The sequence below is a fragment of the Ahaetulla prasina genome, chromosome 1 (genome assembly GCF_028640845.1).
Source record: "Ahaetulla prasina isolate Xishuangbanna chromosome 1, ASM2864084v1, whole genome shotgun sequence".
Classification (NCBI taxonomy): domain Eukaryota; kingdom Metazoa; phylum Chordata; class Lepidosauria; order Squamata; family Colubridae; genus Ahaetulla; species Ahaetulla prasina.
Window position 1 is genome coordinate 340,806,401 of NC_080539.1, and position 20,660 is coordinate 340,827,060.

General features: G+C 37.5%; 1 protein-coding gene across 8 annotated transcripts in view; it reads left to right on the forward strand.

Annotated features, from left to right (window-relative positions):
* KIF26A (kinesin family member 26A) overlaps positions 1–20,660 on the forward strand; it is a 238,481-nt gene that overhangs the window by 174,622 nt on the left and 43,199 nt on the right. For all 8 annotated transcript variants that reach the window (XM_058162818.1, XM_058162819.1, XM_058162820.1 and 5 more), the window contains one exon: positions 20,465–20,648. In XM_058162818.1, the coding sequence (XP_058018801.1) occupies positions 20,465–20,648 (184 nt within the window). The remainder of the gene's footprint in view (positions 1–20,464; positions 20,649–20,660) is intronic.

The window sequence follows — 20,660 nt, forward strand, 5'->3', positions numbered from 1 at the left end:
AGGCGGGAACATCTGTGGACAATCAGTCCTGGTTAGATTCCCTGGTTTCATAGACAAGAGAGGCGGGAACAACAGAAGAAGGGGTGGAGCAGGCCTAGAAAGTGCTGAGTCACAGAGCCACACCCCACAGGGTATAAAAGCAGGAGGGGCTGCTCTACTACTTCATGACGGACAAAAAAACTGACTGGAGAAAAATTGAGCTGAACTATTTGACTGAGCATTTGGCCTGGATTGCTTCTTTATTCCTGACTTCCTGGTTGCTCCGGTAACATCAGGGAAAACCTTGGCAGATGTTCGCTGGTCTGCTGCCAGAGCTGATAGCTGCCGTGGACTAAATTGCTGGCTAATTGAGTCAGTTCACGTGCCTCCCGGACTGAGGTGGGGGGACAGAACACTCCTTAATAATTCAGAATTTATCAAGAATCTGATTTGTGCATAAGATTTGTACACCGTTATCTTCCACATTCCTGTTTCTTGATGGTAAACCGGTTCTCATACAATATTAGGTGAAATGCATTGCTTGAATGTTATTTTATTGGTTTCTCTAGTCAGCTCTATGGGTTGCATGCATATCCAGTGTGAAAATTTCAGAATTCACTGCAATGTCAATTTAGGCTTGGTAGCATTATTGCATATTTGCTTTATTTCCTTCATCACTCTAAGTGGCCTTCTATTTCTCTCATGAATAGCAAGCAAAGTAACATTTGCTTGGCTCATGTTGTATTCTGTGTTAACATTTGAAGGATGGAGTGAATTATGGGTAGCTGCAAGAACGTGCTTATTACAAATAATCAAAAATGAGTCTCAGGAAACAATAGCTTCAATATAGCTTTCTGCATTTTTCTCAGGACTTTATGAACACACAGAGGTGAGAAAGCTTACTGTCATGGAGAGTTCACATTTTGAGGGGAGGCAAAGTAAATGGGCCTGGCAAAGTCAGGGTACTAATGGGGAAAGGAGATTAGATAAGAACCTGCCATGTGTAGAAGGTGAGATATGTGTGTATGAGTTGAATATCATTGCAGGTGGCAGTCTTAGATGGGAAGGATAGTAAAAGCTGACAATAATGGAGAAGTCAGGGAGGTTAATAGACAGAATATTGGAGGAGAATTGAGTGATCAGATTGGAGGGTTGGAGATGAGAAATAGGATATTTTAGACAGGAGTAAATTGTGATCAACACAGGAAACAACAACAATGATGCTGAGTGGGAGACTCAGTTCAAAGCTGAAGATGTGGGTTAACAAAGGAGAGTATGAGGGACCAATGTGACCAGAAGGGAGAATAAGGAATGAAATCAGTCTGAAGGCAGGAAGATTAGTGTCTATGCAGGTTGGATAGATAGAAATTATGTCTAGAATTGAGAGAACAAAAAAATGAAATATTATGGTATGTGGTGACAGAAAGGTAGAATTGTACACTTCATCAAGTGCACACTGGAAAATCTGCATGAAGAAGACAAATAAAGAAAATGAAAAACCTTGGTGTATAGGATATAGTCAATAACAAATGGCAGGAATAAATGATGAAAAACTATTGTGGGAGTTTTAAAATGTAATTTTTGCCTTTTTCTTGTACGGCTTTCTTGTATGACTGAAAGTCTGTGTAAATACTATTTATTATAATGATAATTTGTTAGGTTCTGCCTAGCTTGTAGATCAAGTTTTTTTTTTAAAAAAATAAGTGATTTCAAGAGTGAGATGAGTGAGGATTGAATTATTTTTCCTTGTGCTATTACTTTAAACTAGTCTCTTTCACCCCATTATTGTGTTGCTGATAACTATTCCTTTATTAAGCTGCAGATAATGTTGGAAGAAACAACTCAAAGGAATACAATCTAGGGGTCCAACTCTGTTTCTCCTTAGCAAATAATATAACTTTGGGAATGCAAAAGATATGGGGGAAGAGTAGGAGGATTTAGTATCTCCTATTATTCCACTGCATTCTTTTTAAATTCCAAAAACACTGTGGTTAATATGCCTTATAGGGGAACGAGCTGAAGAAATTCAGTGAAGTACATTGTTTTTTATTTAGACTATTTTTTATATTATCCATTCAAAAGACTTTGGATGTTCAACAAGACATTAGCATACAGACATCCCCAAGACCCTGAGTTTGTCAATCGAGAGGTTCGAATCCCTAGTGCCACATAACGGGGTGAGCTCCCATTACTTGTCCCAGCTTCTGCCAACCTAGTAGTTCGAAAGCACGTAAAAAATGCAAGTAGAAAAAATAGGGACTACCTTTGGTGGGAAGGTAACAGTGTTCTGCGTGCCTTTGGCGTTCAGTCATGCCGGCCACATGACCACGGAGACAGCGCTGGCTCTTCGGCTTTGAAACAGAGATGAGCGCTGCCCCCTAGAGTCAGGAACTAAAGGTTGTGAGGGGAACCTTTACCTTTACTTTTTTAGAAGCAATATATTCTGTAATGTGGGACCAACAGCAGAAGGGACCTCCTTTCTGGTTCATGCTACTCTGGTTTTAATGAAGGAACGACCTTTAGAAGACCCACTCTAGAAATTTTAACAGAATAACCAATGAATTATGTATTTTCCTGATTTATAGAGGTAATTTATATATAGGATAAAGTGATCCCTAGAGTAACCTGTGGCCATGGTATAGTTATATAGGGCTTCATGGATAATGACCAGAACTTTGAATTGGCTTGGAAGCCTCCTGGCAACCAATAAAAGAGAATGAGTTTCACCTGCTAATAGCATGTTCATTGCATCTTATTTAGATTGTAGCTTTCAAATAATCTTCAATGGCAATCTTGCATAGAGCACATTGCAATAGACCAAATGTGCTGATAAATGTGAATTACTTTTGCCAAGTCTTTTTGGCCTATGTTACCTTGAACTCTTGCTAAACAAAAGCAGTTGAGAATTTCAGGTGAATCTTCTGTTGCATTAACAGAAAATATAGAAACTTTATAAAACCATGTTGAGTATCTCATCCATTGCTGATGTGCTTGCTAGACACATGCTCTGCCAGCAGTATGTGGTCAGCAGATATACATAATTTCCACCAAAGAGAGAATCTAGAAGGCTAAACCATAAGACCCCACAAAGCTATCTTTCTTTTGGTGAAATTAATGAAAGTAACTTGTAGAATTAGATAATTGAAGGACAGTATTATTAAACAGCTTTATATGGTCTAATCCAGTCTTGTTTCTTTAATCAGTTTTACGGTACTGTACTTTATTGCAAACAACCAATCACTTTTTCAACTGTTTTTATGGATTCACAACAAAAATGTAATTGTACTACTACATTTTGGACTTTGCATCTACTTAGTATAGGCAGCTTTTCTCATTCAGGCACTGCGGTGTATAGGATGGAGAGATCAGATTTGCAATTTAGAACTTCATAAATCTGTCATAGTACTAATCTTCTCTTAAGGGCAAAGCTGTTCTTTTTTTCCTTAAACAAAAGGTGACAGTCTCAATTTGCATGAGCCCTTAGGCACTGAAGCTTGTTGCAAGTGAAATATGGTACTACTGAGTTTCTATAAATGCCAGTGGGGTAGAAACCAATGAAAAGGGAGATAGTACAAACTTAAAGTTTCTAAGTATGTAGCCCTTGAAATCTATTGGATTCTACTATACTGTACTCCCATCATCCTAATTAATAGGATTGTTTCCTGTTGGATAAGTAGGTACATTGCTTATATCAACCACACCAGACTTGCATGGAAGATCACTAGAAAATTTTAGAGCTATAGGCAATATATCTTCTTCTTCTTCTTCTTCTTCTTCTTCTTCTTCTTCTTCTTCTTCTTCTTCTTCTTCTTCTTCTTCTTCTTCTTCTTCTTCTTCTTCTTCTTCTTCTTCTTCTTCTCCTTTTCCTTCTCCTTCTCCTTCTCCTTCTCCTTCTCCTTCTCCTTCTCCTCCTCCTCCTCCTCCTCCTCCTCCTCCTCCTCCTCCTCCTCCTCCTCCTCCTCCTCCTCCTCCTCCTCTTCTTCTTCATCATCATCATCATCATCATCATCATCATCAAAAGAGGATGGCAAATAATTTTTTATTGCTACCAAGAGCCACATTCAATTGAAGGAAGTCTACTTTTAAATGGTTAGTGAATATGTCTAATTTGCAGCAAGCATTCATTATATTTATCACATTTCTTTTATTCAGGAAGTTGATGTAGGCATAATGTAGTCCTTCCACTGATTATTTTATTCTCACAGCGGTCCTGCAGGATAAAAATTGTGAAGTAGTGATTGGCTTACAATCATCTAGTGAGCTTCTTGGCTACATAAGAATTTAATTTTCCAAAGCCTAGTCCAGGATTCTCGCAAATAGCTCTGACCTGGGGCTCAACACAGTCCTGCCAAAACATTAATCAGAACAGAGCTGGAAGGGATCTTGGAGGTCCAACCCCCCTCCTTGAGCAGGAGACCCTATACCATTTCAAATATATTGTCCAGTCTTTTTTTAAAAACCTCCAGTGATGAAGCACCCACAACTTCTGAAGGCAAGCTGTTCCACTTAATTGTCCTCATTGTTAGGAAATTTCTCCTTAATTCCAAGTTGCTTCTCTCCTTGATAATTTTCCATCCATTGTTTTTTGTCTTGCCTTTTGGTGCTTTTGAAAATAAGTTGACCCCCTCTTCTTTGGGGCAGCCCCTCAAATACTGAAATACTGCTATTGGGTCACGCCTAATCCTTCTTTTCTCTAGATTGGCCACGCCCAATTCCTGCAACCAGTCTTCATATTTTTTTGTCTCAAGGCCCTTAATCATCTTAGTTGCTCTTCTTTGCACTCCCCCCCCCAAAAGTCTCAACATCTTTTTTGTAATGTGGTGACCAAAACTGAGTGCAGTATTCCAGTTGTGGCCTTACTAAGGATTTATAAAGTAGTGCTAATACTTCACGTGATTTTTGATTCTATGCCTCTGTTTATACAACCAAGGATTGTATGAGCTTTTCTGGCTGCTGCAGCAGGTAATCCATTTATATGAATTGCCTGATCTGTTTGAAAGCATTGCTGCTTAATGAGCTGTTTGGTAGAATACTGTTATATGGCATTTTGTCCTTTATATTTCTGCAAATAAAAGAGCTGTAGATTTATTTCATAATATAGAAGTAAAAATTACACAGAGGAGCTGCCTGTTGTTGCCTTTGTGTTCTTTTTTTACAAATCAGCTACTCTTCTGAAGTATAACCACCATCCATTTGTTGTACATATTTCGTATCCCAATCCCCTTTCCCCTCCACATGTCTCCTAGTCTCATTAAGCAATTGTCAGACTGCAAGATTTTGTTTGCTTTTCTTCCACTACTTTTTGGGTGTCTAATCTCCAAACGGTCTGTTCCTTTAGCCTGATTGCCTTCTTTTCCCTTAATAACTTTTGACTTTTATTTCAGTTAGTTGTCTTTATCTGGTATCGCTTATATAACACCCCCCCTCCCATCCCTGCAGGTTGAGAGCAGCAGCTGTCATGCTCAGTAGCTTTGCTTTCCTGGAGTTTGTAGCATTCCATAGTTACAGTGATAATCATGACTTGCCAAGCATGCGGTAATTTGACAGTGTGCACCTGTTTTTGTCTCTCTTTTTTTTTTATTGGTGACATTCCAACTCTTTGGTACCATTATATATTTAACTAGTGTATCACTTCTCCAGGGCTGACAGCCTTGACAGACTGAGGGATAAAGATCTGTCTGCTCCTCGACATGTATAATTTTGTCTTCTTATTGTCGGTATGGTAGAAAGAATTTTTGGGGTATTCATAATATGCACCTCTGAAGCCTGCAGGTCAAGTTGCCTTTTCTGTGATTCAGACTTGGCTTGTTTGCTGTTAAGTTGTGTTTGATGGATAAATCTTAATTTTTATTCCAAGTGTAATGCAACAATAATATGCTTTATGTACATCCTACATTAATATGCATCCCACATTAACCATTCATAACACAGGCAAGATTAAAAGACAACTTGGTTTCAACACAGTTATCAACTGCTTTCCTCTTACTTAGTGTCCATATAGGTTTCTGCCTGCTGTGCATCTTTTAGTATTATTCTTTATTACTTGCACCATGTAAATATACATGCACTTTAGATTTTATGGCCTGGATTTATATAGTTTTCAAGGAATGATCATAATCTCTTTCTGCATACAAGTTCATTTTTAGCTTTTCAAGCATGCAGATAGGAAACCCAGTGGGGGGAACCCATTCACGAATGATGGGCTGTCTGCTAAAATGAAGCAAGGCTGTGGCATGCACTTGAAAGAAAACTGGGATGCTTGTAATTGTGCAGTCTGTCTGGCAAGAAGAAAGAATGTTTATTCATAGAGAATATGCATGTGTAACACTTATATCGATTTTAGGTGGTTAAAGAACTGATAACACTAACAAATAGTTAGGCATCCTGCATCCCTTAGCTAGAAGTAAGGAATAAGGATGGCCTGGAGCAAATAGACTGGCATTTTCTAGCCAGGACCCCTTTCTTGGAGCTGGTGGTAGACTTTAGGAGAAACCCTTCCATACTTCCACCTCTCACAATACTTGACAACACAGTATCAACAGTAGAAACCTTCAAATTTCTAGGTTCTATCATATCGCAAGATCTCAAATGGACAGCTAATATCAAAAACATCATTAAAAAAGGACAACAAAGAATGTTCTTTCTGCGCCAACTCAGTAAGCTCAAACTGCCCAAGGAGCTGCTGATCCAATTCTACAGAGGAATTATTGAGTCTGTCATTTGCACCTCTATAACTGTCTGGTTCGGTTCTGCAACCCAACAAGAAAAACACAGACTTCAGAGGATAATTAGAACTGCAGAAAAAGTAATTGCTACCAACCTGCCTTCCACTGAGGACCTGTATACTGCACGAATCAAGAAGAGGGCCGTGAAAAAATTTGCAGATCACTCGCATCCTGGACGTAAACTGTTTCAACTCCTACCCTCAAAACGACGCTATAGAGCACTGCACACCAGAACAACTAGACACAAGAACAGTTTTTTCCCGAAGGCCATCACTCTGCTAAACAAATAATTCCCTCAACACTGTCAGACTATTTACTGAATCTGCACTACTATTAATCGTTTCATAGTTCCCATCACCAATCTCTTTCCACTTATGACTGTATGACTATAACTTGTTGCTGGCAATCCTTATGATTTATATTGCTATATTGACCATCAATTGTGTTGTAATTGTTGTACCTTGATGAACGTATCTTTTCTTTTATGTACACTGAGAGCATATGCACCAAGACAAATTCCTTGTGAGTCCAATCACACTTGGCCAATAAAAAAAAATTCTATTCTATTCTATAAAAGGAAACAAGACCTGCATCTCTTGTCTGGAATTCTTCATTGGCTTTGGCACCAGGCTCACACCTGAATTGGGGACAGCACTACCATAAACTTCCTACTTGGTAACTGTATATATGGACCCAGCAAATCAATAAGTAGGATGGCTAGAACAGAAAATAGAGTAGTTCAGTAAGAGGTTCCACAAGAGCAAGGATTACATGGTCCTAGATGTTGCTGAACTTAAATTTGCAGGACCTGTCAGAATTACTAGTGAGAGATCCTGGAAGTTACAATTCAGCAGTCTCTGAAGGTCCCAGGTTCCCATTTCTCACTATAGATATCTTCTATATGGATCTTCTACAACCTACAGCTACCATTAATCTGCAAAAACTCTGACCATATTAATTTCACTGGGAGGTAAATTAAATACCATCCTAGTAAATATTTGCTTCGTGCCTAGGCCTCACAATTGTTTGTGATGTTTGTGTATACTGTTGTGACAAAATAAAAATTAAAAAAATTGTTTCTTTGCAAAGGCTACTGTTCTCTTCCCATTCTGATCTCTTTTCTTCCACCTGGTTTCACTTTTGCTTTTGAAATGGTGAGAAAAATGGGTGGTCAAAATTGAGTTCCTCCTCTCAGTTTTCCTAGCTTCCAGGAAAAGATTATTATAGAAGTTCTGAATGGATCTCTTACTGAAGGTTTTGAAGTGAGGCAAAGGACTGTATATAATTAATCTGAAATGTGGCCCTATGGCTGCAGATAATTGGCAGTGATGAAAGAAGTAAGCAACCTTCATCTGCCTGTTGCTTGGCTTTATAAATAATCTCAGCTGCTTCATTAGCATTTCAAGAGGCAAAACTATGTTTACTTTCTCCTGCAAGAATTAGGATCCTCCAGGTTATGGTTCAAGTTTATCCCATAAGGTTTTTGCTGAGTGTCTCTCTGAGAACAAAGAGAGATTGGTTTCATTGGGATGTGGCTTGAGGTGGTAGTTCCTCAGGGCTTTCCATGCCTTTCACTAGAAACCTGCTACTTCAAAGCACTGAGAATGTCTTGAGGTAGCAGTTCTTCGAGTAGAGCAGAGATGTCTCCTCCTGCACTGTTACTGTGTGCCTCTACAATGGGGATGTCGTGAACCACTCCTCCTCTGACAGCCGGGTCGGGGAAGACCGTATCAAGCGTGCCTCTGCAGCTCTGCCAAAGTCCTATCAGAGTCCTCAGGGCAAGCAGGAATCCAAGGTGTGACTTCAGCAATCCAGATTAGACTTTGCCTGACTCAGAGAATGCTAGAAAGCAGATCCTTTATATAGGCCATGGGGTGTGGCTCCATGATTCAGCCCTTATCCAGGCCTGCCCCTCCCTTCCTTTTGCTGACGTCGCCTCTCTATTCTCCGGAAGCATGGATCTCTCCAGCCTCCAGCTGTTGGTAATCTTAGCTCATGACTGGCTTCACATTCTTCAGGCTCACATGCTGTGGGGGAGGGGTTTAGTTGCTCCGTTTGCCTGGGCATGGTGCCAGGACTAGGGGCTGGAGGCACGTCAGGCCATTCCTCTTGCTCGGCCTGTCCGGGCATGGTGCCAGGGCTGGGGGCTGGAGGCATGCCAGGACATTCTTCCGAATTATCAGCGTCCGGCAGGAGATAAGAGGGGCCCGGCTGCGGCGGGGGGAGCGAGCTAGGCACAACAGGGGATGTGTGCTATGAAGGAGTGGGGAGTGTGAGTTGGCTATGTATTCTGACCCTGAGAGCAGACTAATTCTGTTTCCCATTTTAAGTATCATTTGCCTCTTAGAACAGCCCTATTTTCCTCTGGACTCTCAATGAATCTACTTCGCCCTGAAAAACATTTAAACCACCAAAGAATATTTATGCAAATTTCATGGTACAATAGTTTTAAGATTAAAGGTAAAGGTAAAGGTTCCCCTCACACATACGCGCTACTCGTTGCTGACTCTAGGGGGCGGTGCTCATCTCCGTTTCAAAGCCGAAGAGCCAGCGCTATCTGAAGACGTCTCCGTGGTCATGTGGCCGGCATGACTCAACACCAAAGGCGCACCAAAGGTGGTCCCTATTTTTTCTACTTGCATTTTTATGTGCTTTCGAAACTGCTAGGTTGGCAGTTTTAAGATTATGATTTCCTAAATCAAGGGTCTCCAACCTTAGCAGCTTTAAGCTGGCTCTGGAATTCTGGGAGTTGAAGTCTGCCAGGCTTAAAGTTGCCAAGGTTGGAGACCCCTGTCCTAAATCAAATACATTATTAAAAAAAACCCCTCCAAGCTATCATTTTAATAGTATCGTTGTTTCTTTTTCTTTTTTCTTTGTCACAAATAAATCTCACAGTGATTTATTTGTGAAAGCCCAGCTGATTTCAGTGAGATATAATCCCTGGAAACCAACTTTATTCTTCACATTGTATTTGAAGAAGAAAACTCACCAAAAATGTCCAATATGTACTCAGAAAGAGGACAACTATATTATGTACAGCTATGATTTCTAATGCATGGTTTATTTTTGTTAGTACCTGTTAAAGACTGTAAAGGAAACTTTTTCTTTATAGCCTAGTATGGACTCTTATATTCATGCGAAGACCAAAAGTCCTTGTGACTGAAAGAATAATACTGTTCAGATTTTAAAAAGTTGTTGAATAAATATTCAACTTGTCAATGAGTCCTGCTCAGCATTTGAAAATGGAAGATGTTATCTAAAGCAATATTTTAAGTAGTCTTAAAACTTTGGATAAGCTTTTCCAAACAAAGATATTTGCCTATTTTATGTTTTAAACACAGTTGGAATTAGATAGTTCCTTAGGGCAGCTATTTCCAAAAGATACAGATTTTGTTTTTTTAAGCACTTAAAAGTATAGTACATTATATGTATCTTACCATGCAAAAAACATTGTAATTGTTCTTTGACTTCCTTGACTGACAGTCGACTTCTTCAACTTCCTTGACAGTTCAAGTACCTTTTTCTTCATTGGTTATGTGATCTCGTATGATTTTAAGCAATCATCTAATATTTTTAATATTAGTCACATTTCTCACTGCTTTATATGATGATTAATTTGAATGTTCAAGACAGTGCACATACAATTTGATTTTCCACCATGCTACGGATTAATCCATGCGTTTGGGCCCTACTTTTGAAAACTTGATAGACCTTGGCTTGATTTAGCAATGCAGGATCTTTTCTCAAAGTGATGAACAGCAATTCCATTTGTTCCTGTTGATAAGACTAATAATGTGTATTTTAAAAAATTATGAATTATAAAGTAACATTATAGAGCATGTTTTAAAATGAATAAAGTATGGTGTTCACTGAAAGATCACTATCCTAGTTTGTAATTCAGGTCTAGATAATGGGTTAAGAATTAAATTTATTGTTATTAAATATCTAATCCAGATGATTTTTTCCATAGCAAAAGAAAGAATTAGAAGATAATTCTTGAACAAAAATTAAATATACAGGATATATACAGGATATACAGGATTCCTTGTGTGTCCAATCACACTTGGCCAATAAAATTCTATTCTATTCTATTCTATTCTATACATTTTTGTTTCTCTGTTACACCACTCTTATTATGCTACTCTTATTGCAGCAGATTGTAGTGAAAGATCTATCAGATTCCACTAATTTGGAATGTCCTGTTTTAGACTGTAGAATTGAGAATTTAAGGCCTTTCTTTAATTATCCAGGCATACTATAATGATTTATTTTCAATTTTGGTTCCCTGGATGAATACCATTAATGAATTGGTTTTCCTGGGTTTCTCTTTCTTGACTTTTCTTTATTCAGGGATGCAACAGCCAATTTAGCAATCTGTAAATTGCACAGAGAAAAGAGCAAACTAGAGGCCTATCCCTTGCCATTTGATATTTGAGTGCTCCTCAATGTGCTGTATATTAGTTTTTATTTTCTGCTCTGACACCTTACTATGAGGGAAGAACTCTCTGGAGCATTTTAAAAGACTTCTATTAAAGACAAAAAGAGTTAAGCAAAATGGAGACAGTAGATCTCATAGTCACAGGAGAAAATAATATATAGTGACATTTCAAAAGCATTAATTAGGGAAGGAGTCAGAAGGTGGTAGAATGGGTGGTTCAGCTCCTTTTCATATGTCTTTTGCAGAAGATTAGTCAAACTCAAGGAAAAAGATGGTACCTGCATCTCCAGCTTTCTTAGATTATAAGAGTTTTGCTTAAATCAGACCTGTGTGATTGTTATTAACCTTAATGTCCATTACCCTTCATGGATTCAAGTGAAGCCTTCCTAATTGTATGTGAAGATAGTATTGAAGGCATTGGAAAACCTAACTTATAACAATTTACTGAGGAAGAAATTAGTAGTGGACCCCCTATGCTTTGCAGTATATCTGTACTGTAATGCTTTATGTAAAAATAATATCATTGTCACTTGTGTCAGGGTTCCAAGTAATAGATCCATCTCAAGCAAAAACTCCCGACGCAGGTGGATTCCTCAAGGAATAGCTTTATTGGAAATATCATATTGGCATATATCTGAGGGGCCCCTTGGTTTTCATCTAATTAAAAGTGAAACTTTTTCCCTCAACCCCAAACAATCAGTCCCATGGCCCAATCAAGGCAGTGTCCGCTGGTCTGGTGACACCACTCCTCCTTCCTCCAGCCGTGAGAAGGTCCTTGGTTCCCAAGAGAAAGTATTTTATTTGGACTATACAACCCTAGATATCTCTAATCCCCCCTCCCTATCCCTTGTTCCAGTGCGGCAGCATTGAAGCTCCAAGATGGGGAGATCAGCTTCAGTGTTGACAACTTGTAGTTGAGGTTGTCAGTCCAGCATTGTAGCAGGTCTCGGCAATTATAGATACATTTTCCATATGTATATTGGAGATAGTGGGAAAAATACCTTAAGAGTCTTTTCTTATAAAGCATGTGTTTTATTATGGATGTATTTCCTTCTTCTTTCCTCAGACTGTTGTGGTAATTTTGTTTTAACTCCATGTTGAAAGATTGTGACTTAGATTCTTAAAACATCTAGAACAATTTTATGGCCAATTCTGAAATATTTTTTTTCACAGGAACTAGCCACCATAAGTATAAGAAGTTTCGACATCTATTGAATGATAGTAATGAGAGGAAAGATGTCTCCCTGTCCCTCCCTCTTCCATTTTTAGTTGGATGTTTTATTGTTCCCTTCATTATATCAAATTAACATACTTTTACTTATATATACTTTTTTCTTTTATGATGTGTTATTGTTTATGTTGATGTTTGTATATACTGTTGTGACAAAATGAAATAAGGCAGGGTTGCTGGAACTGATGCTTTTAGCAAATGACTGAACCCTGATTCTCATGGTTTTTTCCCTTGATATCTCATCAATGATCTGCCATGATCTGATATGCTATTCTGCATATTTAATCACCATATATTTTAGTTACATAACAGCATCACATCCACATGGACCATATGAATAAGCTACATTAGCTGGTTCAGATGCATGAGATTCATTTTAGGCTTTTAATAAGTACTTTCCCCATTGACTGCCATCTTTGAAAACAATTTATACAACTCAATCTTCTTGTAACTTTTTCTGTGAAGATTTGTCAAGAAATATTTGTGTGCATGACCAAAGAAAACCAGCCTTTTAAAAAATAGCCTGAAATACATTTTCAGTAACTCTTCTTCGTTAGTATAGAATTGTAAATTGACCCAGGCAACATACGAGACATTACAATAGTTTTTTCCCCCATAAAAAACTATATTGTTATTTCCCTCAGCGACTGCATTTATTGGCCTATATTTGCCAAGTGCTAGTACATAGCGAATGTTCTGAAATTGGCAAGCTCTCTGGGAAATTGCTTCTCTTTTGCTGCTGGACCAAGCATTGTGTCATGCTAGTTTTCATTACCATATAGTTTTAATAAATTCCTTTAAGGAAAATCACTAAGATGATAGTTGCTTCTTCTGCTGTTAAAAGAAAACTCAGAAAACTCCAAAAGGTGGGAGTGGAAGGTAGCTTTGTTGTACAAACAAGTGTGAAAGTTATTCAGAATCTAGTAGGTATTGGCAATCTTTGTATTTTGATCCTTGTATTGCAATTTCATGTAACTCCCTGAATTTTTGCTTTTCTGAAGCTGCTTTGAACCTGCTGAATTATTGGTGGTGCTTCTGAAAGTACCCCTACAGAAGGAACTTTAGTGCCTTCTATAAGGACCTTGCCAAGCTGTTGCCCTCCAGATGTGTTGGACTATAATTCCACTCAACCCAGCCAGCATGGCAGTTGGTTATGCTTCACCGAATGTTTTCATATATAAATAAATGTTTTGGGAAGCTCCGGAGACATTTATTATGCAGCTGAAGTAAAATTAAGATTGCATATTGTGCTCACTGTTAATTGCTCTCCATAACAGCTGCTTTCAATTTTTTCTCTGAGAAGAGGCAACAATATTTGTGTGTATGTGCACGCATGTGAACTCCTAGAAAAATTTCATCAGAGGCAATATAACAGTTTATCATAATCTGCAGAAAATGGAGATGAGAGATTTGGTCTTTTTCTCAATAAAGTTAAATCCTGGAATCAGGACAGACAAAATGAAATCTTTTTTTCATATCACATATACAGGCAATTCTCGACTTACAGAAGTTTATTTAGTGACCATTCGAAGTTACAACGGCATTGAAAAATGTGACTTATGACACATACATTGCACATCCCCATGGTAAATTTGATCAAAATTTGGATGCTTGACAACAGACTCATATTTATGACTGTTGCAGTGTCCCTGGATCACATGATCCCCTTTGCAACTTTCTGATAAGCAAAGTCAGTGGGTAAGCTAAATTCATTTAATTTTCTGACCTAGGCTCCCTTAACAAGCAGGAGGCAGGAATTGATCCCAGCAAAACCTCTTTTATTTACATGACTGTGAATATGTTCATTCACAGTCAGCAAGGTTTGTCCAAACAGTTTTTCAAAGGAATATTTCTCAACACACCTTATCTCATTTGGCAAGCTGCCACGTAACTTGCCTTGCAGTACAACGCAAAATTTGGCACAGTCCTCTCAGAGTCACAGAATGAACGAATTGTTTCCTGCAAAAGCCCACTCCCTGTTTCGCTCCTCTTTTATTTCTATGGGAGGGGCCAATCACCTCCAAGGCATGGCTTTACTCCAGAATCGACCCTGCTTTCTGAGTTGTTCTTGTCTTCTGGCAACTCTGCGCATGTGCACACTGGGAATGGGCTCCAGCTGTTCCTCTGCCTCATTGCTGTCTAGCTCCCTCTTTGCCTCCGATACAGAGCTTTCCCCAACCCCCAGGGCTGGCCCAAGTTCCTCCTCAATCTGCTCACTGTTGGACTCTGCTGCCAGCTCCGCTGGCCACCAGCGGGCCACAACATTTAACAACTGTGTTACTAATGTAACGATTACAGTGATTCACTTAACAAATGTGGCAAGAAAGATTGTAAAAAGGGGCAAAATTCACTTAACAAATGTTTCACTTAGTAACAGAAATGTTGGCCTCAATTGTGGTTGTAAGTCAAGGACCACATGTAATAAATTTTGAGATTGAAGTTGCAAGATTACCTCCTGGCTATGGTGGCTTTTGAAAGGGTCTGAACAAAATAATGTTGATGTATATATCTACTCATGGCTCTACCAATAGATCTATCCATAGTAAGGGACAGTATGCCATTTTGACAATAGCAACGGGGGGAGGGGGAGAGAGATATCCAGTAGAGTTTTATTTATGGCAGCCTTTATTCCTTGTGTGGCATTTTCCATAGACTCTTGCTGGGAGAAAGAGAGAAGTCATGAATTACACTGAACTTTCTGACTTAAATATTAAGTGGTTCATATGTATTAGTCATAGGATTTTCTTAGTGAAATGAACTGATATGGAAAATTGGAACATTCTTATGGCCTTATTCTACATCACACAGAAACATATATTAAGAAAATGGAGAAAAACAATGTAGGAGCCCAACATTTATTTTTGTGGGCTGTTAAGATATTCAGCTAAATTTCCCCCACAATTGGGAGCTCTGCCTTATCAAGAATTCTGGGCTGTGAAGAAGTTCAGTTTATAACTCTTATATCCCTTTATATATAATGTCAAACATATATTGTGAAGGTAGGGTTGCAATATTACTGGGACTAATGTATATATATGCAATCTTATCCCTATCTCAAAGGGATGCAGTGGTTCAGTGGCTAAGATGCTGAGCTTGTCAATCAAAAGGTTGGCAGTTCAGTGGTTCAAATCCCTAGTGCCACATAACGGGGTGTGCTCCTGTTACTTGTCCCAGCTTCTTCCAACCTAGCAGTTTGAAAGCACGTAAAAAATGCAAGTAGAAAAATAAGGACCACCTTTGGTGGGAAGGTAATAGCATTTTGTGTGCCTTTGGCATTTAGTCATGCCAGCCACATGACCATGGAGACGTCTTCGGACAGCACTGGCTCTTCAGCTTTGAAACAGATGAGCACCGTCCCCTAGAGTTGGAAACAACTAGCACATATGTGCAAGGGGAACCTTTACCTTTATCTCTACCTCACTTGAACTATATTATGAAGATTTTTTTTTTTGTTTACATTTATACCCCGCCCTTCTCCGAAGACTCAGGGCGGCTTACAGTGTATAAGGCAATAGTCTCATTCTATTTGTATATTTTTACAAAGTCAACTTATTGCCCCCCCAACAATCTGGGTCCTCATTTTACCTACCTTATAAAGGATGGAAGGCTGAGTCAATCTTGGGCCGGGCTCGAACCTGCAGTAATTGCAGGCTACTGTGTTCTTAATAACAGGCTTTACTAGCGTGGGCTAAACCGGCCCCTGGTTTCTGTTTAACCATGTTCTAATGATTTAATATTAGCTTTAGACATCTCTGCCTTACCCCTTTCACTGATTCCAAAATAAAATTTGTCAAGTTATGCTTAAAAGGATTCTTATGAATTCTAAATATTGTGCAACAAACAAGTACAGTATGTAACTGAATTGTCCTCCTAACAACATTTCCATATTTTTCCATTCAAAATTATGTATAGTGATAACTGGACAAAAATAAATTTCTATCCTGTGATTAGAAGCTTTTCTTCTCTGTGAAGAAAATAATTCAGTCAATGAGAATTTTAAAGGAAAATTTTTCAATACAACTGCCAAACCAGAGGGCTCAAAATAGGATATTTTTCTTATAGCACATTAATCTGTCAGTCTAGTTCCCCATATGTTGGTACATAAAAGGACATAAAACAATTTAAATAAACCAAAAAATATTCTTTGATTTAGAGAATACATATGATAAAATGAAAAGGTTTGAATTATGGAATGATTTATGTAAATTTATGTCCTTTTGGTGATTCCTGTTGAGCAGGAAGTAAGGATAGGATGTTTGATGATCTCTTGGTTTTTAAAATGTATTTATTATGTATAAGGAATGCTTGTAGTATCATTGGAGTTGTAGTAGTTGAAGACATAAACATACATGTACTTTGGTCTTGCAATGAATATTAGATAAATTATATGTTGCAATGAAATGTACGTATCTGAAAATTAATGAATCAGACGAGGGTAATTTAACAGATAAAATAGAATGAATAGTTTCAAGTACATGATTTTGCCTATTTAGGTAGAGAGTTTAGTGAAAATGTAAAAATTGAGAAATTTAAAAATATACACACACTGGTAGAAAGGTAGTAAATTTTATGAGGTCTGTTGTGAAAAGTGAATGCTTGCTGAAAGAAGTAAAACATTTGTAAGAATGTGCTTCTGAGCATTTTGTTCTATGGAAGTGGAGATTAGATACTGTATATCAAGAAAAACTCAAACAAGAATAAGCTGAACTCAGTAGGAATGGGTTTCTTTGGAATTGTGATAAAACAAGAAGATATGGAGTTAAGAATAAATAGAAGATGAATGAATGTGGATTGATTACAAAAGTGAATGACCAGTGTGAAGTAAGCATATTGAGGTGATTTAGTTCTATAGAAAGAAATGAATGAAAGCCACATTGCAAAATGTTGAAAAGTGAATGAGCTGAAAGGAAGGGGAAGATAGAAATTTTTTTTTTTCTTGCAGCTTCTAATGCTACTTGCTTTTTCTTGATATGACTTGCATAATGTTGTTTATCCTAGAATGTAATGTATGTTCATTCAAAAAAAGATAACCGCAGTTCTGTCAATATGTGCGCATTATTTACTAAACATACAGGTAGTCCTCGATTTATGACCACAGTTAGGTCCAGAATTTCCATTGCTAAGCAAGGTAATTGCTGAGTGAGTCATGCCCAAACTTACAGTCTCTTTTTGCCATGGTTGTTAAGCAAAAGACTGCAGTTGTTAAGTAATTCATGTGATTGTTAAGCGAATCTGGCTCCCCCCAATTGGCTTTGCTTGTCAGAAGCCAGCTGGGAAGCTTGCAGATATCAATCACATGATCCCAGGATGCGGCAAGCCATTGTAAATACACATGGGTTGCCAAGCATCTGAATCATGTGACCCTGGGGATGCTGCAGTGGTCATAAATTATGAGATTAGTTATAAGTTGCATTTTTCATTGCTGTTATAATTTTGAACAGTTACTAAGCAATTGGTTGTAAGGTAAGGACCCTTTGTTTTTTATTTTTACATGTAGAACAATGTAATACAATACTGAAGGAAACTCAAGTTCCAGTTTGAGGGTTGTTGTGCTTTTTTTTTACATTTTTTTTTTAGTTTCTTTTGGTATAATGTTCCTGATTTAAGTAAACATGCTGATTATTATTATATTTTACAATTTTGATGATTCCATATTTGGATCCATATTTAAAGCTGCATGAAATAGTTTTTGGTCACCAAGGGTGATGTATTATTGCCAAAATAGCAAACTTGGGAATAAAGCTTCTTGTTTAAGTGTTGCCCATAAGTATACTTGTGAAAGACTTCAAAATAGTCTCTATAATATTATTTCAGAATTAAAATGAAATTCAGTTTAATCTAAATTTCAATTTTTAAGAAATTCAAATCAAACCAGATGCCAACTAATTTTGGCTCTCCGTTTGATAATTATTTTAGTTTGAATTTAACCTAGTATTAGATTGTAGCCTTGGGTTTTATTGCAAGTCTAACACCTTTATTGTATACCTGACCTACATCTTTCATTTGTGGATTCCCTTGTGAGCACTAAATGTGTCTGGCTATTAACACTCGGCCTGGGTGTCTGAATAAACATTGGATGCATAATTCAATCTTGGCATATTTTTCTCTTTTATATATTTTTCTCAAGGGGACTTTAGCTGCAGAATGTACTGAAGCAATCATTAATCTATCAGGATTTCATGTATCCCATCATGGAGCATTGAAAAGATTCTCTAGAGCTATTTTTTTCCTATTTGTTATTTCCATGTTACAACATATCATGATAGCTAAAATATGCATAATATTCCCTATTCATCAAAAATATGAAAATGTCTTTTTATAAAGCAGTGAATATTTCAAGGCTGTTTGGTCATAGAGAACCATCTTAAACCGGAGTATCAGAAATGCATCAATAGTATCTCAGAATTGCAAGACACTCTTGTACTAGCTGTCAATCAGTTTATATAAACATCATGCAAATTAAATTGTGCTATCAAACCAGAGCGAGTTGTGGCCTTTGGTTTATGCTGCATTTCAGTTTTATTTTGTTGCTGTTATAAACCCATATTTTGTGCTCAAGAGAGTTCCTTACTATATTCTAAAATAGAATAGGTCTTGCAAATCCTCTAGTGGGCAGATGTTAAGTTATCTTTGCAGAATGAACTGAGAGTCAGGCTTGATTATGCTAGTAATGCATGCTATATCTTTTATTTATTTAGTTACTCCGTTAAATAGATTTTCATCTTTTTGCTAAATGTATCCAAGGTGGTTTTACAATTTAAAATAATGGTATGTAACTTCATGGTTATAAGTTAAAAGATCAAGGAAAAGGAAAATGAGTGTATTGTTCTGTTCCAATATACTTGCATTCTGAGGAATGATCATTGTTGCTTATGCATCAAAACAAGCATCATCTGTATGCTAGAAAAAAATATATATTTGTAGTCCCATGGGTGGCTGGTGGGGTGGAAGATTGGGAATAATCAAGGGTTGCAGGACATAATTCTTGATGAAGATTAAATCTAAAGAAAGGCAATTTTGCCCAGGGATCACATTTTGTGTTTTCTCTCCCTCAACACCTCTTTAGCCTTTGAGAGGTTCAAAAGGACATGGCTGTTGATGTATGGGCTGTAAGGTGGTTATCCTTCAGATTTTTTTCACTTCTCAAATTTTGCCATTCAGTTTTCACCTTTACAAAGTATATCAGAATAATATATCAACAATGCTTTAACATAACCGACTTTCAGAATGCTAACTTTGAAAGAAGGCAAGGCTATGGCATATTTAAATTTAAATGTACGTTTTGTATGGATTAATGTGAGTTTTATGTGAGTTGGATTGGAGTGAACACAACATAAATGGACTTGATTTGGAACTAGATGGATCGCTCCATTGCTTGCAATCCTATTTTTGTGCATGAAAATCATTTTTTTTCCAAAAGTAATACTGCTACTGTAATACATTTTCTTTTTTTATGAGATAATGAAATTAGGAAAAAAATATATAATCCTACCCAAAACCATGCTGCTAAAATTCAAACTAGCTCCTGTGGCAGCCTTGGATCTGATTGTAGACCACAATAGTCTTCCCCTTTTATCCCTCCCCTCTGTCCCCCCAAACTTTCCATCCTTCTTTTGATTTTTACATATAGTTAGAGGGGGTTTTCTTGCGAGCTTCGGTCCAACTAATTTGGTTTTGCCAAAAGTTTTTGCTTTGCCTCTTGTTAGGGTACAAATTAATGTAACTTTTGTATAAATGTTAGCAGCAGCAAAAGCCCATCTGGCCCTGCAAATGATAATTTGAAATTCTTTCAGCATTTTATCATTTGAGATTCTGGCAGACTTTAATTTGATTCTTCTAGGCTTCTGCCAAAGTTTTTTTTAAAGTTAGAATAGAACTGAAACTCTTTTAGAGAGAAAAAAATTACAGAAATAACTTGCCATTTCATTTTTAATCTATTTCTATTATTGCTGACATTTAAATTTAATTATAGAGTAAAATTGCTTGATTTGTTAGACAAGCGGTGATGGTACTGAATATCTGTTTTATAACAATATCAATTCTCTTCCTATCTAATAATGCTAACTTTTTTCTTCATCTTGTTTTGTTCAGAGCTGCCCAGAAACTTAACCTGTCCTCAAAGAAAAAGAAGCATCATGCACCTTTGCTGCACTCCCATGGTGTCTCTATCTATGCCACAAATTTTAGTGGCATCCTACAGATGTATCCTCCTCCAGCACCACCATGCCTTTTAAGAGCTGTATCAAAAGTCAAAGACAACCCAGGAATTGGAAAGGTATTTAAATCT